This window comes from Rhamphochromis longiceps, linkage group LG10, assembly GCF_057381845.1.
Source record: "Rhamphochromis longiceps isolate RC_006_pf linkage group LG10, R_longiceps_female_GT1.1, whole genome shotgun sequence".
Classification (NCBI taxonomy): domain Eukaryota; kingdom Metazoa; phylum Chordata; class Actinopteri; order Cichliformes; family Cichlidae; genus Rhamphochromis; species Rhamphochromis longiceps.
This window is the reverse complement of record NC_140566.1, coordinates 26,449,822-26,473,072: the sequence shown is the minus strand read 5'-3', so window position 1 is coordinate 26,473,072 and position 23,251 is coordinate 26,449,822. Positions and strand designations below refer to the sequence as shown.

General features: G+C 42.1%; 1 protein-coding gene across 4 annotated transcripts in view; it reads right to left on the bottom strand.

Moving 5' to 3' along the window:
- LOC146661029 (uncharacterized) overlaps positions 1 to 23,251 on the bottom strand; it is an 80,506-nt gene extending 57,255 nt beyond the window's left edge. For all 4 annotated transcript variants that reach the window (XR_014913468.1, XM_085419675.1, XM_085419679.1 and 1 more), the window contains exons 1-2: positions 23,145 to 23,251; positions 19,155 to 19,238 (exon numbers count right to left, since the gene is read on the bottom strand). Coding sequence is in view for 1 of the 4 variants with exons in the window: in XM_085419679.1 (XP_085275805.1) it covers positions 19,155 to 19,163 (9 nt within the window). In the remaining 3 variants the exon portion in view is untranslated. The remainder of the gene's footprint in view (positions 1 to 19,154; positions 19,239 to 23,144) is intronic.

Here is a 23,251-nt window from a genome sequence, read left to right as displayed (position 1 = left end):
AAAGCCTGAGAAACTCTGACGTTTAATCAAACACTGCTTCCTTCACCTACATATAAAGAATCAGTGGCATCCTGATAATTCCAGACTTAAACAGGCTTATTTTTCAGACATGACAAAACTTCCTCACAGACATAAGAGATGTTGCACAAAAGTTTCTTTCAACCTGAGTAGTATCAATCAGACTGAGTAAACTGACTTATACATGAAAATAGCTTGAGTATGAAAGAGCTGAATTGTTTTAATTATACCAAAATATTGAATTTAAATGATGTTGTAATAAATAAGATTCTTTAAGCAGTGTCTAAATAAGTGTGAAGTGGACAAAAACTGAAGGAGGGTACTTTTTGTTTTTTGCTTTTTGTGCCAGAAGACAAGAGCTGCTCCCTAATCCTGCAGCCCTGGCCTCTGGCAATAAGTTTCTCTCACACACAGACACACACCTACACACAATGCATAGCCCAGATCAAAGCTCAAAAGCCTCCCCAGACCCCCTCCAAACTCCAAATTTGTCTCTGGGTTTCCACATCGTGCCTCTCTTTGTTGCTCTTCACAATTAATTTGTGTTTATCCCGTTTCTTGCGTATGAACCTCATCCATCCCCAAATGTCTAATGTGTTGTCTCACCATGTTCCCTCTCTTTCAGATCCACATCTTTCTCTGTCCCTGTGAAATATGTGCAGCTGGATTTAGCTTCTTCCTCCTCAGCACTCAACTCAGCAACCCAGGAGAGAGAAAGAGAAGCAGCTGGTTTGACAAAACAGGAGGAAAGGATAGATGGATGGAGAGGGGGAAGGGGTAGAATAGAGGGCTATGGATGTAGATAGGAAGAGAGATATAGGGAGTGGGAGATAGAGATATATGGCAGAGCGTGACTAAGGAAGAGTGGGAGAAGGATGAAAGCAATGACTACAGAAGGGAAGGGGAGCGATGTGAAGGTAAATTTGTTCCCAGTATCTTAAGCATTATGTCCATGTTGTACCAATATGATATTTTTGTCCCAAGCTGCTCTACTGGATTGAAATCTGAGGCTTGTGGAAGCCATTTGAGTAACTCATGACAGAAAATGTTAAAGAAATGCTCAGTTTAAGATCTATTATTGATATCGATTTCAATTTCAATTCAATTCAATTCAATTTTATTCATATAGCGCCAAATCACAACAACAGTCGCCTCAAGGCGCTTTATATTGTAAGGTAGACCCTACAATAATATATTCGGAGAAAAAAACAACAACAATCATATAACCCCCTGTGACCAATCACTTTGGCAACAGTGGGAAGGAAAAACTCCCTTTTAACAGGAAGAAGAACCAGCAGAACCAGGCTCAAGGAGTTGACCTGATTCAAACCACTGCAGCACAGTACCTGTAATACCTACTGCGTGCTCTAATTGCGCTAATAGGATATTATGGTTGACAACATCGAACGCTGCACTGAGGTCTAGCAGGACAAGCACAGAGATGAGTCCACTGTCAGAGGCCATAAGAAGATCATTTGTAACCTTCACTAAAGCTGTTTCTGTGCTGTGATGAGCTCTGAAACCTGACTGAAACTCTTCAAATAAACCATTCCTCTGCAGATGATCTGTTAGCTGTTTGACAACTACTCTTTCAAGGATGTTTGATATGAAAGGAAGGTTGGAGATTGGCCTATAATTAGCTAAGACTGCTGGGTCTAGAGATGCTTTTTGAGTAAAGGTTTAAATACAGCCAGCTTGAAGGCCTGTGGTACATAGCCGATTATTAGAGATATGCTGATCATATTCAAGATTGAAGCATTAATTAGTGTTAGAACTTCTTTGAGCAGTTTTGTAGGAATGGGGTCTAAAAGACACGTTGATGGTGTGGAGGAAGTAATTATTGAAGTTAACTCAGAAAGATCAATTGGAGAAAAAGACTACATAAATATAAATGGTACTAAGAGTAGCTGTAGATAATATTACATCTGTGAGATGATTATGGGTATTTTTTTTTCTCTTATGGTTAAAATTTATTTGTGAAGAAGTTCATGAAGTATTACTGGTTAACGTTAAAGGGATGGTTGGCTCAACAGTGCTCTGACTTTTTGTCAGCCTGGCTACAGTGCTGAAGAGAAACCTGGGGTTGTTCTTATTTTCTTCAATCAGTGATGAATAGTAAGATGGCTTTGTGGAGGGCTTTCTTATAAAGCATCACACTATTTCTCCAGGCAAAATGATGATCTTCTAAATTTGTGACACACCATTTCCTCTCCAGCTTACGAGTTATCTGCTTTAGGCTACGTGTTTGAGAATTATACCACGGAGTCAGGTACTTCTGATTAGAGACCTTAGTTTTCACAGGAGCAACAGTATCCAGAGTCGTACGTAGTGAGGAGGTGAAATTATTAACAAGAGAATCAACCTCTGTTGGAGTAGCGTTCAGGTAGCTGCTCTGTGTTGATACAAGGCATCTAAGATGACAATAGTGGGTGGATTATATTCTTAAACTTCGTTACAGCACTTTCAGAAAGACATCTACTGTGATTAAGTCTACTCTCCACCGCTGTGTAATCAATTATTGTAAATGTAAGTGTTATCAGGAAATGATCAGACAGGAGAGGGTTTTCAGGAAACACTGCCAAATGTTCAGTTTCTATTCCATATGTTAAAACAAGATCTAGAGTGTGATTAAAGTGGTGGGTGGGTTCTTTTACATTTTGAGAGAAGCCAATTGAGTCTAATAACAGATTAAACGCTGTGTTGACACTGTCATTTTTAGCATCTTTAGCATTTTGAGATTGAGATCGATTTATTATCTTTATTCAGTTGACTTGCATTCAATGATGAAAAATAAAGTAAATAACACACCAAAAGGGTGTAGGGCGAAGCTACAGCTTATATAACACCGAGCCCAATACAACAATCATCACGTAACGTTAAAGAAATTAAATGAACTATATCTTTAAATCTGGATATAGATACCCCAGTAACCCCAGTAACAGAATGACACTTCTAATTGATGCCAACCTTGGGGTATTCAAAAATACAATTTCCTATTGATTTGCTTTCATTATGATTTTGAACAGCTTGTTGATATTAAGTGGTAACTGTCTATTATATGCTTTGTACATAATTTGAATTATGATCTACAAAATCTTTGAGTTTCAGTATATTTAACTGAATAAATAATGGATTTGTTGACTCTTGATAGGGTTTTTTGTTATCATTCTTATGGATTTTTGGCAAAACTTGATGTTTGTCTTGTGTTTCCACACACCTCAGTAAGTCCACAGTAAACAGTAAGTCATATATGGAACAATACGTGAAGTAATTTTTGACATAAGAATTTTCACTTTGTACAGTACTGGAATAGATTTAGGCATTTTAGCTTTGGCATAACTTATATGCAATTTCTGTTAGATTTGTTATCAACACTAACTCCCACAAATTCAGGTTAAAGAACTTTCGGCTTTGTTCATTTTCATTTTCATTCATTTATTTTCCCTTTTCCAAGGCAAAGGGACAATTTATTAGACTCAAGCCATTTTTAAACAATCAGTAGACCTACTGATTTCCAAGGTGTTTCAATTTTCCCAGCAACAAAACAGTTGGGTCATGAACAAATAAAATACACTTCAGAAACCTGGAAAACAAATAATGCAAACAACAATGGTCCAAATACATAACCCTGTGGCACCCCATACACTACCCTTAATGAACCAGAATCTGTGTTATTTATATATGCATATTGATAAATGTCATCTAAATGGCCAATCATACAGAATTCCTGCTTAATTTGCTTAAAGGTTGTGATTAGAGATGGACCGATCCGATATTACGTATCGGTATCGGTCCGATACTGACCTAAATTACTGGATCGGATATCGGAGAAAAATAAAAAATGTAATCCGATCCATTAAATATCACGAAAGCACCTCACAAAACTTGCAACACGCAGTAACTCACCTCAGAACGTTAGCACGTCGGAGCAGTATGCATCACGTGATAGAGCGGCTGTGGCATGCGGGACCTGTCGGTGGTCTGGATAGCATGTGGAGCTTTGCTAGCAACCCGGCATTTCATCTCCGACAAAGTTATCCCCGAGAGAAGTAAAGCAAGTGTGTAAGTCCATCTCTGAATGTTTGTAAAGCATTCCTGCGTTAAGCTTACCAAACGATATATGGAGCGACTGCCTCTTCTTGCTGCGACTTCAATCATGAAACTGCTTAATGATCAGCTGATCAGCTTTTCTGTCGCGAGTCCGTCTCTCTGGTTTGTTTTTGGCCCACTTTGCACCAGAAAGAGGAAACCAGCGGCTGAACAACAGCAGCACGTTTAAGCTTGATCAGCTGTTGTTAGAATTTATTTATTATTACTTTCTACTCAAGGATCTTTTTCTACGTAGCTGACGCTGGTAACTGTGCAGGGGCGGATCTAGCAAAGTTTAGCCAGGGGGGCCGATAGGGCATTAACAGGGAAAAGGGGGCACAAAGACATACTTTTCTTTCTTATTCTCATTTAAAATGTCTAGCTTTTAATAAATAATTATCCGAATCTTACACCCAAAGTTTTAATTTGATGTAAAATGAATAGAAGTCAATTACTGTATATAGTGACTATTAAGTCTAATATATTGTAACGATGGTTAAGTGTTACTGGACAGTGACATGTTGGTTTTCTCTGCACACTGTTGTTGTTCCTTTAAGATTCATGTTTGGTTGGGCTGCAGGAAGTAGTGAGGGTGGTGTACAGGAAGGGGTAGGGGGACCTGGTTGTTCTGTGTGTGTGCCAGGCTGAAGAGAGGTGTAGTTCGAGAGCGCTTCCCCCTGAGTTAACAACCCGCTGGCTTATGTGCCGAATAAACGGACAAACTGAGACCCCAACCGTCTGGTTCTTGTGAACGTTACATTGGTGTCAGAAGTGAAGAAAGAAAAAAGAACCCCAGAACGCCCGAGACCCTGTTGCCGGCGACGCTTGCCGTTACGAGACGAGGATGTTGCCGGGCAGGATTAAGAAGGAGACGGAGGAGAGGGAGGTTCGTCCGCGCTCGCCCGCCCATGGAGTGAGGGAAACGGCGCTGCGGCTGTCTGCCGAGGCTGGATTTTCTCCAGGTTTGACTAGGCTCGGGAACTGTTCGCACAGCGGCCGCGATTCCGGCGGGAAGGAGTCGACCTCGCTTGGCGCGCCGTCACGTGATGTAAACAAACATGGCGGTGCCCAGCAAGCTGCAGCGAATATAAAAACGCCTAAGTTCAGCGGCAAGACGCCATGGGAAGTGTTTATCGCACAGTTCGAGCTGTTAGCTGTTGCAGCTGGCTGGTCTGAGGAACATAAAGCTCTCCAATTGGCTTTGTGCCTGTGTGAGGATGCAGCTGCATGCCTGCTGCTGCTGACCGAGGAGCAGAGGGGAGATTATAATGCTCTGGTCGGAGCACTTCAGAGGCGCTTCGGGCAGTATAACCAACCAGTGCTGCTGAGGTCGGAGTTCCACAACAGACGCAGATTGCCAGGTGAGCCCCTCCGCATTTTGGCCCATGAAGTCGAGTGCCTTTGCCGGAGGGCGTATGACAGCATGCCACCATCAGTGCAGGCGGAGTTAGCTCGGGACCAGTTCCTGCAGGCCCTGAGCCCTAAAGAGCTCCGCATGCAAACTCAGCTTGCTCGGCCGGCCACACTCAGTGTGGCCGGCCGAGCAATATACTGGTTGGTTATAGCGTTGGAGAGGGAGATGCTTGCAGGATCCTCTGGGGGCGCTGACGACGCACACGTGGTGAGGGCTGTGTCAGCACCTGTGGAACAGATGGAGACGCCAGCGGGCCTGTGCAGTTTGGTGCAGACAGCTTCGCTGCAGTCGCCTTCCCCTCAGGCTGGCCCACACCGCCGACCTCAGAGCTGCTGGGGATGTGGACAAGTCGGACACCTCATCAGGCAGTGCCCCAAGCTTGCAGCGGTTCAGGGAAACGCCCACGGGCCCGTGTAGGCGGGAGTACACGGGCCTGGGAGAACGACATCCCCACACCACCGCCACCTCCACCTGGTGCGGCCATCACTGTGGGCTGGACCCAGGTTGGCGGCTTTTGCCATGTTCCAGTGATGATTGCGGGGGTGTCCTGTACGGCCCTGCTGGACACGGGATCCAATGCAACGCTGGTCCGACCCGATATTGTCCCAACCGGAGCTGCTGTACAACCGACTAACGTGCAACTTAAGACTGTGACCGGTGATCTGGCCCCAATGAGAGGGAAGGGAGTGTTCCAGTTCAAGGTGGGGGACCTCGGTGTGTCTTATGCTGCCTGGGTGGCTGACGTGCAGGACGCCTGCATCCTTGGGCTGGATTTTTTACGAGCCATTGGTGGGGTACTGGACTTAGGCAAAGGCCTCCTCGTACTCCCTGATGGGAAGAAGGTGCTGCTTATTCCTCCCCCGGTCTGCACAGCATCTGCCGCGGCGTCCACCTCCACCGCAGAGACCCCTGCAGACCCGCCAGCAGAACAGCGAGCGGAGGAGGAGGAGGAGGAGAGGCTCTCAGCAGTGAGGAGTATCTGGTCAAAGAACTGTGAGGGGCTGACTCCACAGCAGCAAGAGAGTCTATGGCAGGTACTAAAAGAGTTTAGTGACATTTTTGCCCTGAAAGAAAGTGATGTTGGCTTGACACACTTGGTAGAGCACGTCATTGAGACCGGGGATGCCCAGCCTATTAAAGTGCGCCCCCGCCGCCTGCCCCTGGCTCATCAGGAGGCTGCAGACAGGGAGCTGTGTGAAATGATGAAGGCGGGCATCATAGAACCATCTGATAGCCCGTGGGCCTCCGCGGTGGTGATGGTGCCTAAGAAAAAAAGTCCTAGGATGCGTTTCTGTGTGGACTACAGACCACTCAACAAAGTGACGAAGAAAGACTCTTACCCCCTTCCCAGGATTGATGAGTCCCTCGACTTAGTAGCCGGGTCCTCCTGGTTTTCCACCCTGGACCTGCGGAGTGGCTACTGGCAGGTGCCACTGTCCCCGGAATCCAGACCGAAGACAGCCTTCTGCACTAACAGGGGACTATGGCAGTTCAAAGTCCTGAGTTTTGGCCTTTGCAACGCTCCTGCGACCTTCGAGAGGCTCATGGACAGTGTGCTGGCTGGCGTCCCACGGCAACGGTGTCTGGTTTACCTGGATGATCTTCTAGTGCACGGGAGCTCCTTTGATGCTGCCCTGGATGCCCTGAGACAAGTGTTGGAGAGGGTGGCGGCTGCAGGCCTGAAGCTGCATCCCGACAAGTGCCACTTCATGAGGAGGGAGGTGGAGTTTCTGGGCCACAAGCTGGGTCGTGAGGGCATCAGCACTTTGGAGGAAAAAATTCACACCATTACCGAGTGGCCCACACCAGCAGACCAGAAACAGCTCAAAAGCTTCCTAGGACTGGCGTCTTATTACAGGAGGTTTGTGAAGGGCTTTTCCTCCATAGCCGCACCACTCTTCCACCTGCTGCAGAAGGACCGTGACTTCATCTGGACACAGGACTGTCAGCAGGCGTTCGACACCCTCTGCAGATCGCTGACAGAGTCCCCAGTCGTTGCCCCCCCTGACCCCGCCCTGCCTTTTGTCCTGGACACTGACGCAAGTAATGTGGGGCTGGGAGCGGTGTTGTCGCAGGTTGGACCGGAAGGGGAGAAGGTGGTGGCGTACTTCAGCCGGGTCCTGAACAGGAGCGAGCGGCGCTACTGTGTCACACGACGAGAGCTGTTGGCTGTGGTGGCGGGGGTGAGACACTTTAAATACTACCTGTGCGGCACAGCATTTGTTGTCAGAACTGATCATGCTGCCCTTCAGTGGCTGATGTCTTTCAGGGAGCCAGAGGGACAGGTGGCTCGCTGGCTGGAGGAGCTCCAAGCCTTCAATTTCACCGTGGAGCACAGAGCAGGGACGCACCATTCTAACGCAGACGCCCTCTCTCGCCGCCCATGTGCTGCAGCTGGCTGCCATTACTGTGAGAAGCGAGAGGAAATAAAGCGGGAACTCACGACAATAGACGGAGCAGCACAGCTCGCCTGCAGGGTTCTTCTGGTGGTGGATGCAGCGGAGTGGAGGGCATGGCAGGAACAAGACACAGACCTGCTGCCGGTCCTGCAGTGGCTGGAGAAGGGGGAGCAACCCCTTTGGGATGAGGTCACTGGGTTTTCCATCTGTACCAGGGGGCTGTGGGCCAAGTTTGCAGCTCTCAGGCTGAAGGAGGGGGTGTTGGAGCGTGCCTGGAAGGATCCTGCCACGGGGGAGGAGAGGTGGCAGGTTGTGGTGCCAAGGTCGCTGAGGTCAGCTGTGCTGGGAGCCTGCCATGGGAGCACTGGCTCTGGCCACTTTGGGGTCTCCAAGACTCTTCGCCGCCTCCGCCAGGGCTATTACTGGGGTCAACAGCGGAGGGATGTGGAGGACTTTTGCCGCAGCTGTGATGCATGTTCCTCACACAAAGGGCCACAAGACCAGTCCCGGGCTCAGCTTCAGCAGCAACCAGCAGGAGCCCCAATGGAGCGAGTAGCTGTGGACGTCATGGGCCCATTTCCTCGCACAGACAGAGGAAACCGCTATGTTCTTGTGGCCATGGACTATTTTACCAAGTGGCCGGAAGCATACGCCATCCCAGATCAGGAGGCTGAGATGGTCGCTGATGTATTAGTGGAGGGGATGTTCAGCCGCTTTGGAACAGCAGAGACCCTCCACAGTGACCAGGGGCGTAACTTTGAGTCCAAGGTATTTGCTGCCATGTGTGAACGCCTTGGGACTAAGAAAACCCGCACCACCCCACTTCACCCCCAAAGCGATGGGCTGGTGGAAAGGTTTAACAGGATGCTGGCCCAGCAGCTAGCCATCCTTACCTCAGAACACCAACGGGACTGGGATTACCATCTTCCCCTTACCCTCATGGCCTACAGGTCGGCAGTGCAGGACTCCACCCAATGTACGCCTGCCCTGCTCATGTTAGGGAGAGAGCTGAGAACTCCTGCAGAGTTGGCTTTTGGGAAACCCCCGGACGCGCCAGAGGCACCACCGGGCCGGGACTACGCAAGGAAGCTGCAGGACCGGCTGGATTCTGCACATTCCTACGCCCGAGAGCAGCTGGCGAAGGCAGGCCTGCGCCAAAAGAGGAATTACGACATCACCACTAAAGGGAGGCACTTCCGTGCTGGGGAGCTGGTGTGGGTCTACAGCCCAAAGAGGAAGAAGGGACGGTGTCCTAAACTGGATAGCAGCTGGGTGGGGCCTTGCAGCGTCCTAGAGCGAGTGGGGGAGGTTGTTTACAGGGTGCAGTTGCCTCCTAGGGGGAGGATAGTAGCGCTGCACAGAGACCGGATGGCCCCCTACAGAGGACAGTCCCTCCCCTCCTTTCCAGAGGGACGTGTACAGAGCGTCCATGACCCTGCTCAGAGGGGCCCCCGACCGGGGCTGCGTTCCCCCCCCTCGGACTCTTCACCCCAAAGCCCCGAAGCTCCGCGTCCTCCTCAGGGGCTCAGGAGGTCAAGGAGGGAACGTAGGCTACCGCCCCGCCTCAGAGACTGTGTCGTTCCCTCGGGGACGAGGAACTTATTGCTGGGGGGGCAGTGTAACGATGGTTAAGTGTTACTGGACAGTGACATGTTGGTTTTCTCTGCACACTGTTGTTGTTCCTTTAAGATTCATGTTTGGTTGGGCTGCAGGAAGTAGTGAGGGTGGTGTACAGGAAGGGGTAGGGGGACCTGGTTGTTCTGTGTGTGTGCCAGGCTGAAGAGAGGTGTAGTTCGAGAGCGCTTCCCCCTGAGTTAACAACCCGCTGGCTTATGTGCCGAATAAACGGACAAACTGAGACCCCAACCGTCTGGTTCTTGTGAACGTTACAATATATACCCTAGTAAGCTATAGTACTTTTTCCTTTGGGAAGGTACCATCTGTGCAGTCTGCAATTTTGTTGAAGAAAGATGTTGAATCTATTTAATATTTCTTGAAAAATAATTGATTTCTGTGCATTTTTTTTCCACACTGCATCAAATTAAGGTTGATTACGTTGATTAAGCATCATGAGGTGGAGTGTGAGGGGTGGTTCCCTATTTTTTATTTATTTATTTTTGTTGTTGCTGGGAGTTGGAACCCTATTAGTTAGGTTGCTTAATATTTACGCTAAGTGCTCTTTAAAATACCAGAATAGGGAGGATGGTGTAGGTTTAAGTTTATTAGATTGATCAGTATTGCTGAACTATGAAATATATATTTTTTTGCATATAGGTATAACAGAATAGCTTTAGTGTAGTTGTTGTTTTAAACTTGAGTATGAACTTATACAAAATGCAGCAAGATATTAAAAAAAAACAGTTTTGTTGATTAAAAAACACTATATCGGATTCATATCGGTATCGGCAGATATCCAAATTTATGATATCGGTATCGGTATCGGACATAAAAAAGTGGTATCGTGCCATCTCTAGTTGTGATTAAAAGTATCAAATGCTTTTTGTAGAGCCAAAACACCTCAACGGTGTGTTCCTTTCTGTCTGACTGTAAAATCAAAACTCATCAAAGCGGGAAACATTTTTAAACCTTCTACTATCCAGTGGTAAGCCTGTTTGAACTGTAGCCTCAGTTTCCTATTCTGACCTGACAGGAGTGGCAACCACTGTGGTCTTCTGCAGCTGTAGATCGTTTCAAGGTTTAATGTGCTGTGTGTTAAGAGATGCTCTTCTGCACACCTTATTTGCTACAAGTGGTTATTTGAGTTAACATCAAAACAGTCTGATGCACATACTCCAGAGGATAAAGATCTCTGGCATTTTCTCCCACAGAACTGCTGCTCACTGCATATTTTCTATTTTTCTCAGTTTTTTTCAGCACTTTCTCAAATACTCAGACCAGCCTATCTGACACCAACAACAACAACAAAGTCACTTTAATCACTGTCCTTCCCCGTTCGGAAACTTGATTTGAACTTCAGCCGGTCATCTCCAACATGTCTACAAGCCTAAATACAATGAGTTGCTGCTATGTGATTGGCTGATTAGATATTAGAGTTAATGAGCTGTTTGACATGTACACCTTATGAAGTGACCAGCGAGTATATGTAATAAGGTCAGTCAGAAAAATATCTGTGCCCATATCTTTCAGTCGCAAAACTATGACTGTGCTGCTTTGCTAAAAACAAACTGTAGTTTTTTGGGTTTTTTAAATTAACATTAAAAGAGGGCCATTGCAGAACCTTTTCATTCTGGCCCAAGAGTTAATGCATCAGGACCCCCAAAGTCAATAAAGTTATTTTCAAGGAAATGAAAATGAAAAATAAATAAATAGAATTAAATATTGTCAGTCTATTTGATGATTTCAGATATAATCTAGTCTGGATCAGAGTGATAGATTAGTTGACTATCTGTATCTGAACGGCTGTTCTTGAGCCACAGCTGTGGATTAAATCAGTATGATATTTAACAACTGCTATTTGCAGATGTTGCCACATGTTCATGTTTAACACACCTAAACAAGAAGATCTGAGTCTATATGTTCACAATTGAAATAAACTAATAACCTCTGGACATGTATTTGTTACATATAGTGAAAATCCATGGCACTGTTTCTTGCGATATATGCCTGCTTGCTTGTGTACGTGGCATTTCTCACATGCACATAAGAGACTGAATAAGAGCTTGTAAAGTGCAGATATCAAAAACACTGAACCAAAAGACAGAAAGCAATGTCAGATAAGTGCCTCCAAAATTCAGATTTAAGCTCAGTGTAGACAACAGCTTTTAGAGCTGCTGCCAACAACAACTATCAATGCCGAAGAGGAAAGAATTCCAACCATTCAACAATATACATTCCATTTCAAAAAAGAGGACACACAGCATCACAGACACGGGCCTGAATGAAAGAAAAAGCAAAGATCTCTGGGATTATAACATTTAACTCATCCTCACTCACCACAGATGGGAACACTGGCTGAACATTAGCAGTCTACATTCATCTTTCACATCATTTAATCACACCTATACTTAACATATTAATTTGGCATTTGAGGATTAGTTTAGTAAATTACAGTGGCGACTGTTGATTTCTATGATAGATCGAGTGCTTTGGGTTTTAGCACACCCGCTCTAGGAATGAGTCACAGCATTATACTTCTCAGACTGAGACAAACAGAGATTACTGGGCTTACCTACTGCCACACAGGTAGACACTCTGTCAAACGCATATTCACAACACACAGACACACACACACACACAGACAGCAGCTAAAGCCTTAAGATACACACAGTTAAGCACAAGCACCGAACACATGAAAATGGATCCAACACTGTTGCAATCCCTTTGAACTGCTGCTCAATTTTGCAAGAAAACTTGTTTAATGTTCTACCTCTTAGAATTGAAAGCGCCGTTTCAGTTTAAGGGTTATTTCCCCCTTTTGAAAAGAGCCTTTACGTCACTTCAGAAGATGCATTGTGAAAATTTTGTCGTTGCCTCTTATTCATATAAAAAACATTTAGCAACTTTGTGGTTTCCATGGATCTTGGGAAAGAGGTTCGTTGAAACCACTGGATTCTGCTGAAATGAACCAGGAAAGACTCTATACACGGTAAACCCAGAAGAGTTCGACCATAAGCAAACACGGATATCATGATTTTTGTTATATAAATTGTTTTTAAGACCACAGATTATTTATTAATCACCAGAAAGTCTCTATTATTTTTAGCCCCATAGCTTTTTAATGAGCCATATACGTATGCTTAAATTTATTTTTCCAGCAAATACTTTTAGTACATTAGTCATTTTTATATTGGAATAGCTGATTTTCATATTCATAATTCTACTTAAAAAATCTTAAAAAGTTTCAACCAAATTTTGTTCTTTTAAGAAAATGACGCTGGATCCACAATCTAAGTCACATAAGGAGCTGCAAAAGTTCTTTAAAGCTTTGGGGGTTTTTTAATGTATAGCTCAAATAATAACCTTTGACAAAACTGTTGAGAACAAAATGTAACCGATTAGGGGGTTTCCGATGAGTAATGTCTTCAACATTATTTCCCCATTTAAAAGCAGTACTCAGCATCCCATTGAACCCTGCTCAGGGAACTTTTAGCGATGATGTCGTTTGAATGCTGCTGAGCCTACAGCATACGTAACGACAAAACAAAAAGTCTCTGTGGAATAATACCACTTTTTTTTACTGCAGAAATTTTGATTCGTCATAGCAGGAAAAGAACAAGTGTAAATAACTGACTTCCTTTTAAATGAAGCCGTTTTAAGGGCTAAGCTCACTGGTATTGCCGACATTAAAAAAATGTTTTTATGCCGTGGAAAACATTAAATGTCAAGAACAGGGTTTTTTTGTTTAAACAAACATTACATTGAGCTTGTTGAAGTAGAAATATATATTTTTTTATAATAATTTAATATTCACACCATTAATAAATGTTTAAGGTTTTATAAGGCTTGCATGTGTCATAGTGTCCAATTTTGATTTCTGGATATGACTGGATACCAGTCATATGAAAACATTTTAAAGGTTATGCATATAAGCTCACAGATATTGTCACCATTAAAAAAACATGTGGTTTCACCCTTTTTGTGCTTTTTGTGCTGTGAAAAAAGTCATATGGCAAGAACACAATAATAATTATTATTATATGTATAGATACATATAATCTTATCTCCAGTAATAAATGTTTATGTGGTTTTATAGTTTTTTTAGACTTGCATCTGGCTCTGTTGGATTATGATACCTGCTTACTTGTAATTTTCCTATTATGTTATAGGCAAAAATGCCTGCTTTAATGAGTAAATCATACTATTACATATAAGTCCTTTGAGTAAAAATATGAGTAAAATTTAAGCATTTCTGATTTATTATGTTCTGAAATTTTCTTTTCCATATGTACAAAGCTGTCACAACTCACAAACCAAATTTGAAAAGCACAGATTTATATCCAGTTCAATTTAAAAAGGTATTTCATTTAGTTACAATTAATTTTATTCCAAAAAAGAAAAGATCAACATTTTTACATTAAAAGCTGAAATGAAATAGTTTGTTCTTGTAATGTGTGTCAATTACTTGTACATGATAGATAAAATAATAAAATAAACTAATATTTTTTTAATAATTTAAAATAATTAGATTCATTTTAATCACTTTTTTGTTAAACATATTGCTGCATTTAATATAGTATCGATTTTTTTCTGTCGATACTATACTGTGTGCAAGGAGAACTTAACATTTGATCATAGCAGATGAACAGAACAAGGATTTGTTTGTTGTTTTATTGCCAAAACAATTTTTCACTTATTGATGAACTACTTTAAAAGATGAGTTTTTGATGTGAAGGCTGGATGTCTTCTTCAGTGTTTTTCCACCCAAGGACATGCTATGTGTTGCATGAGCTAAGTCTCTTAAAAGCTTTAAAAAAGAAAAAAAAAATGGACCTGATGTTAATTTTGATTGATTGATTTATCCTTTTTCATGTCAAATAGTTCCCAGAAAAATGCAATTTAGATCATTATTTCCACTATGTGTTCATGTTGCTATATACCATCAGTGACAATAACTCACAGGCAGGACCTCATAATAAATGCATGTCTTAAATGACAAATTGCAACACTTACATTGCATATAGATGGAAACAAAGAAGCACAGACACACAAACACACAATGCTAACCCTAAACCCAATTCCTCAGCCCTCTACTGCGTATTTTGTCTGCTCCTCCTGAAAAACTCATTAGTCACACGTATTTACATTTGTACACAAATCCGCCCAGCAACAAACACAACAGGAGCTGTGGGCTGTCCTTGCATGTGCAATTCACATGCATTCATGTAACAGGCCATTCAAAAAAACCTTATGTGTACAATTACACGGTCAGAAACACGTGAGAAAGTATAGATGGATGGACACACTTATAGACAATAATTTCAGCATGAGCACTATCTTATAGGAAATTGTACTACACAATTGGGGAAAATGCGCACACACTGGCAACACTGGTGGTCCTGCTTGCAAAGAGCTAAAGCTCCTTTTTTTTGTCTCTCGTGGGAGGCCCAGACAAAAGCAACAAACTGACAGGTAAACAAGCAGTCATGTTTGGGCAGACCTACCTGAGTAAAGCTCTCACCCTTCTCAGCCTCTCCCATCACACCCTCCTCCCACTGTCAGGAGCTCCATCCAGTGGTTTTATCTTCCCAATGCCCCTGCCTGGGTCTACGATTCATGTCTGAAACCTCATCTGCCTAGCCTTTAACTTCGTACCTTGATGCAATCCATAGCTCTGAAGGAAAACAGAGCTCTCAACTGAAACTGTTAAGGTGCTACACGTGAGATGCCTCGCAAGTGACGTAACAAAAGCAGCCATATTGAGCTCCGCAGCTCTCCAACTGATTGCATTTACAATTGCAAAACTTTTGAACAAAATATGTTCCAGCCATCCTACGTGTTAATCTGCAGACATGCAGAAAATTGTGTTAGTGGGTATAAATGCAGTGCAAAGGTTTTTATGTTTTTCATCATTTAACAGCTTCAGTGTGTAAAGAACATTACAACATTTTTACTAATAAGAACCTACCAGAAAAAATATTTGACTATATATCCCCATTGCTCAAAAAACTGCAGGCATACAGCTATGATTTGAAAAGAAGGACACTGAAATTGTAGTGGCTGCACATATTCTGATGGATGCAATATATTATAATACACTATGATGCCCACATCTATCAGCATAACACCACTAGGCTATGGCTCTAAATGTAGGCCTGCATTTTCATAATGCATTAATTTGGTACAACATGGTTCGGAAAAGAGACGACGCTTAGCACTGCTGTGTCTGTGCACAGTACATCATAATTCAAAATATTCACTTTTATTGTAAAACTAGAAAATGAAATCGTATTATTATATCACAGATTCCTCTGAAAGTAGCGGTGTCAGCTGACTCTCTACCTAAAATCACTCAGAATCTATGTAAAGAACTGCCATGACTGCTTCACGTTTCATTTTGCAGACTTGTGTTAACAAGTTAACTTATGTGTAAATGTTTTTCTAAAATACAAAATACCTCAGGGCTTGGATTTACATACTTAACATGACTCCTAAGAGGATCAACAGTTCCAGTATCATGTTCACTGTGCAGATTGGGGCAAAGATGTTTAATCTTACAAGCTACAACAAAACAAAAAAATGAAGACATTTTTAACAAGACAGAACAACAGCTGAGGCATTAACCATTTTTCTGGGCAGCATGAGTCGCTCTGAATGGTCTTGTTTAGTCAAAGCTGGTAATAAAAGTCAAATGTCAAAAAATAGCTTAAAATCCATATTGAAATCAGAGAATTTGTAACAGATATAATATATAGATATATAAAGCACTTTTAGATGCTATAATATGAATTTGGCATGGCACATTGTCGATTCAATGTCTTTCCTACCCAACAATAAGGTTTTAATTGCAATGCTGAATTGTGTAAAAATCTTTTCCGATAAATTCAAACCAAAAATAACATATCACCAATCTTCATCGTTTGCATTGCAACATGTTTAAAAATGCCACGAAACCCTGTATGTTTGTCAGTTTCGACATGGAAACTGAACATGCGTCACACTAATTGACAAATATTGATCAAACCAAGTAACCAGGCCATTAGGACAGTGACATTTTGTTTGATAAGTGTATTATACACTGCTATTTTAAGTGCACAGAGATGAACACACATACACACATGCAGACACACACACACTCAGGCAGCAAATCCCCGTCAACTTCAGCCTTTCCAAACAATTCAAAACATTTGGGAATAAAGTCGAGCAGCGTAAGACAAGAGTCTAACAAAAGCCACCCACACCTGTTTTATCACTGGAGTGTGTTTCCCTCCAACTAAACATTGGAAACGGGTTTGCTCTTTTTGCACAGCAGATGTTAGACAAGGGGAAAACCACGACCACAAGGACAGAGAGGGAGGAAGAGGCTAATAGTTCTGAACTGAACTATTGAATAATGAACTGAATGAATAATGTATTTAGAAATTTTGTACAAAGACCCTGCTAAAAGATAAATGATCAGCGAGAAAAGGTTTTCTCACCTAATTATTTAACACTTTTTTAGCTAGATAAGAATGGACAAGTTGCTTTAAAATGATTAGAATAGATTTCATTTTAAAAAGTAAATCCTTTTAAATTTTAAAAAGGATTAAAACACACACACACACACACACACACACACACAACACAATCTTTTACTGCCACAAATGTAGCCAGTCTGATATCAGCTGGCATTTATGGTGGCTAATGTTAGCCATTTTCATATCCCATAACTGAATTGGTTTGCTAAGTTTTATACTCTTATCCATTTCTCCCTCTGTTATGTTATGACATCTAAACATCTAAACACTCTTATTTCCTGCTCAGTTAGTACCAAAACCAAATTAAAATCGCCAAGGATATGTCATAAAAATATTTTAACTTTTTTTTAAGTGGGACTTCATTTACTTAAGCTACTTAATTTTATGTTCAAATTGTCACCAAACTGTACAGAGGAGTCTGGAGAGTTACATCAGTGAGTGCCTACAGCCATCTGTAAATCATCCGTAAGGCTCTGTCATGGTTTGTGGCTACATTTCAACCAGTGGTGGATCTTGTTGAAAAAGGGTAAAATTATAAACACAGACAAGCACCATCGGATTGCAGCCAACATCCAAAGCAGAGCTTTGGATTTCCTTCAAGAAACTGGCCTTTTGCCTTTCCACGTTTCAATAAATCACAGATTATGCATTGATTGATCGATTGACGGATAGATTAATGGACGGACGGACCATCCTTTATCGAAAGTGCTACCATAAGCATTTAGAAAAGACTATGTTGGGGAAATTTCTTCAAATTTAACAAGAATGTTCACTTTGATTTAAAGATGACGATGGGTTTAATGTCAAAGAACACAACGATCTCACAAAACACATTTTTGCCTGTTGCATAAGGATTCATAATCTAACTGACAAGCTTTCATAGAAAAAAGTCTAGCGCAAGGATAAAATGATGATGATGCAAAAAGTCAAAGGTCAAGGGTCATATTTCAAATTATATTGTCACAGAATGGCATAGATATAAGCTGTAAGTGGACACAAGCATACAACAGAGACATGATAAGTCTAGTTTAGTGGTAACTCTTTTAAAAGAAACAAAAATATGTTTATATATATATAATGGAGACATTAAATTGGAAGAAGTCAACATAAAAGTGTGTCTCTCTGAGAAAGTGAAAAATGGCCCATTTTGTTATTTTGTTAGAGACATTTTTGCATTTCAACATATTAAAATCTGCTCATCTGCTCAGCTTGGTGTCTGCACATGCTTGGTTTATTTAAATATATAGTATGCACGGTGCAGCACAGGGGTCATAGGTTATTTTTTATTGGAATCTTCATGATCAGATAAAACTAACAGAGCGAAAGAAGAGATGAACTCTGCGTCACACAGGCAGCCATGTGAATCTGCTGTTGCGTGTGCTGCTCTGGGAAAATGCATTTTACCGACTGAAGATAACCAGAGTCCCAGCAGTTCATCCTCCTACTCCTCCTCCCTATTTAACCTGGGCTGCTGGGTCAGGCTACTGTGTGTATGTGCTGGTATTAGCGCATGTATATACCTGTGTTGATCTATACCTGTGTTTGTGCATCTGGCTCGGCGGTGAGCATGGGAAAGAACGAGGGCAAAATACAGAGAAACCAATTAAAGGATGAATGCTTTACACAACATTTGCACCTAAAAATCAAGAAGTACAGCAAATTTTAATCACCAAAGAAGTGATTGTGGTGCTGTTTCATACGCCTTAATATTTATAAAGGATTGGTTTTATCCCTCATAATCAAAACACTTTACAAAGAGAACAACCAGACGTACAGTGCTTTCACAGAGTAAAGGCTCAGCATTTGAGTCTTTGATTGATGAACTAAGAAAGGTTTTTATTTCTCCGCAAATATGTTGCTGCTTTAAATAGAAGTCTTCTAAGGAATCTCCAGCCTCCCTGCACCTTTCTTGGCCTTTTTAATGACAGTGTTTTCATGATTTTTATCAGAAACCAGAACGTGAGAAGGAGCTAAAGTGCTTCTTGCTAAAGACTCTCGTGTAGGACTTTAAAACACCAGATACTGTTTTATCTGGCAATCAAGATAAAACTGCCAGAGTGAATTCACTGCTCCAGCTATTCCCACTCTCCATTCCCATACCTGGATCATGTAGAATTCCCAGAGAAGGGCAGTAAATTGTCCAGCGGGGAGACGTTGTCCTCTCCCTCCTGAATACCTTTCACCCTGAGAAAACGAGACAAGAATGGAGGCATGTTGAGTTTCACCCATGTGTCCTTTCTGAAAAACACATACATCACTTTTCGTTTTTTTTCTTCTTTTTTTTTCCATGGGAGGCCTGAGGTGGAGTAGCGTCTGCGTGTGTTCATGTAAATATCTGCTTGAATGCATTCAGTCCATGACTTTCTCAGGTCCACCACCTACTATATAGAGATGAATGGGGAGTGCGGTACTTTCAGAGAAATTAAATATGTGGTTGACCTTTTGTTGATGGACAAACATTACTGAGGCTCCAGAGCAAATATGAAGGAGGCGGATTCAACCTCTTGTTCAGTTTGCAACGTTTACTCGCTGCAGAGAAGTTCAAACCTCGCCAAGAACATGTCAGCACCTCTGGCTAATGTGCAGGATGTGATATTTATGTATTGGCATCTCAGAAAGAAATTAAATCCGCAAGGCGATGCTGTGGTCAATTCAGGGTTTGTTATCAGCTCTCTAAAGGCTGAGGTGTAAGTCAGTGCACCATATGGATGACTGGCAGACTCATTTTTACTGGTGCAGGAGGAGTCATTTGCACTATTTACCGCTTAACCAAGTAAATGTCGGCACCTTTAATGTGACAGTGCCGTAGCAGGTAATGCTATTATCATATTTCAAGTACAAAACAGACCAAACCCATAAAAAGCGGGATATCTAACAAATGGAAGGCTATTCTTTAAAGTTAAACTTCAAAGATTTTGTCCATTAATCAGAAGGGAAATATTCCTAAACATATCATCAATATTTTCACATTAAAGAAATTCTTTAAAGATGAAAAATCTTGGTTACTTGACATAACAAGAACACAGGAAGTCACTGCAGCCACCTGAGAATGATAATGTCCTGTGAATTACTCAGCGTGACAAAGGTGCAAAGAAACTGAATTAGCAGAAAAGCTCTAAAGTGGTTTGTGATCAGGTTTTTTTACACATTCACTTCATTTGATCCCAACTATTAATCACTGAGATCTCTCCTCACACCATCTCAGTGAAAAAAATTTCAGAATTAGCATCACGCGGTCTGGCAGAACTCTGAGCCTAGTTCTGCCAGAGGTTTCTTCCTTCCCACTGTCGCCAAGTGTTTAGTCATCTGATTGCTGGAGTTTTTTCTATATTATTTGACGGTCTTTACTTGATAATATAAAGTGCTTTGAGGTGACTTGTTGTGATCTGGCACATCATGAATAAAACTGAATCAAATACCTATCTTCACCATGAAACTGAAATAACACAAGATTATAAGACACCCAATCTGATCTGGGAGCATCATGGGACATAAGGACACCTGGGCTACCTTAATTAACCCCCTGCAATGTTTTGACATGTAGTTGTAAAGAGACATCTCTCTCATAGGGTGAGGTCCATATGTGGTCCACAATGGCCAAAGCTATTCTAGTAGCATATGATAGTTTACATAGTTCTCTGTCCAAAGAACTATGCAAAGATTTGCAGTGAGTCATGACATGATGCCGAACATCCCGTGAGAACTGTGTTTACTTATATGATGCTTTGGCCAGTTTGTCTTTTCTATTCTGCCGTAGCTGGACAAACTTGTCTTTGAAAAATGTTCCTCGCCCTACTGGCAGAGCGAGTACAGGAACATTTGGATTCAGATGTATAAATTAGCATACAGCCTAGTCAGTAAATGAGCTCAAAGCTGCAGTTATCCATATATCTGTGGGTCCATGCACTTAAACCTTTACCCCTTGGAGCTCAACTAGGAGTAAGCCTTGAAGCACTTTTCCGAACTGAGCTGTTTCAGGCCTGCTTATACAACAAAATTACTAGGTTTGCATAGTGAACATGGTCCCTGCCTGTGCAGCTACCTGTGGAAAAAACCCAGAAACTACCATCTTTATTGATATATATTGAAGAGGCAAAACTCATCACACAGGCGAGGTCATCAGATGCCATCTTTATGGGGGAAAGAGTTAACGTGCAGCTGTGCGAGTATCTCAGTTTGCATGTGTGTGTGTCAGTCTGTGCACATGCACACAGAAGTGTGTTTATAACTGTTTACACTCTCCGGCTTTGCTCAGCCTGGTTCCTCCGAGCAAGCAGGTACACCAACAGGCAGGGAGTCCATGGCAGCCTCTCAATCATGTCTCCCTCCTTTTTGTTTCTCTTTTTGTTTCTCTCCTTCGCTCTTGTGTGACGGCCCACAACGTCGCCCCGGCCTGCATACCTTTTCAGCGCTCGTGAAGCGAGACTACTAATGCACTTGCTGCTCTCTTTGCCGCCTCATCGGCCCACACTGAGCTGCAAACTCCCGTGACAGCACAGGAGGCTCACTTTGTTTCATGTTTGCCCAAAAATTGTTTCAATATGTATTTTTGGGACCGGTGATGTTTGCATAATAAATCTTTGTGTCAGTGGAATACAAAGAGAGCTATAGGTCAAAACCTGGGTGGGTCACACTCTCTCTCTTTTTCCTCATTAACTCTCCTCTACTTTCTATTCTCTTTCTTAGCCAAGTTGTTTTTCCAGCCTGCTGTCAGTAGGTTTATATAGGCATGGTGCAGAGGCTGGAACTGTCTCTTTTAACAGTTCTCATTCTCCATGTATCGTTATTACACGTGGCCAGGTACAGTAAGCTGGAGGAGTATTTGCAGAGATGCACAACATGAAACAGCGAATCATGCTATGAACATTTTTCTGCCGTATGACTCAAATACAAAGCAAGACTGAACATTAGCTGTTTCAGTGTTCCAGAAAAATCCATCATCAACCTGAGTAAGCTTCGGGCTCTTTGACTAAAGCCAAAAACAACTTATTTAGAAATTACCCGTCAATTACACTTCCATTATGTTTAAACTGAATTTTTTTGAGATGGCCAAAAGAATTTTTCCTAATATTGTGCATGATGTGGTGAAGTTGAGTGGACCAGCAAAGAGTGAAGTCACGGTAATGTGCCTTAAATGGTGGGAAACCAAAGAAAAAATGAGGAAGTGGAGAAGCACTGACTGACATGCACTGTAGAGATAGAGATCAGCCCAACACCTGGCTAAAGCTGTATTTTTTTTTAAGTAGCAGAGTACCAGAGTTCATTCTCTTTAAAACAAATTCTTTCAGTGTGTTAGTGGTTTAAAAACTGTTTGTGAGGTTTCTATATAAAAATACTTCATTAAAATAGAACTCAAGTTTAAGAAATATGCTTCTATATAAAAGCTATGATTTTTTTTTTTAATGCATTGGCCTTGTTGCACAATGCCAGGCTCAGATTATGAGAGTTTTGGATTTAACATTTAGCAACAATCCACCCCTAATTAGATTTCCGACACTGGCCTTTGCACTCTCATGAGTCACTGGACTCCAAGGAGGCTGTGTATATTTTTAAGCAGTAAAAGGTACTAACACAATTTTTCCTTTAATGTTCAATATGAGGAATAAGTACAAAATTATGTAAAATTTAATTTAACGAAGTTTGAATGTTTCCTTGCTTATGTTTTAACATTCTGGCATATATGTGGTACAGTGGTGCAGAAGTTGACACTTTCACCACACACTGAGGTTAGAACCTTGCCCTCCTGGACTCGTGGTCACTAAAAGTAGAAAAATGACATGTATGCCAGTCCATTTCAACCAGTAAACTAAAACTTTTTTGAAAAACACAGTTGCACAAATAACTAACCTCTGATATGGGTATGACCACAGTGTGCACCACCCCACTGGGAAGCCTTTATACCACAATAAGGCTACATTAAAGTAGGCTAATTTCTATTTTGAGAGTGCCAGTGGTCATCCCAGATTATCTGGTAACCTCCCAAACTGCTTGCTTGCATGCTGATAGTATCAGCTGCGACAAAGACAAATCTGAGACCCATAATATCAAAGGGAATATAAGCGACCATACTGTTGGCAGTCAAAGTCTTACCTTGAATAGACAACTTGTGCTGACAGTGTCTATCCAACCACTTTGTTGTCAGTTTAACCTTGTGTTTTTCCACCTCACTGCAAAGTAATGCTGCTACAACCACAGCC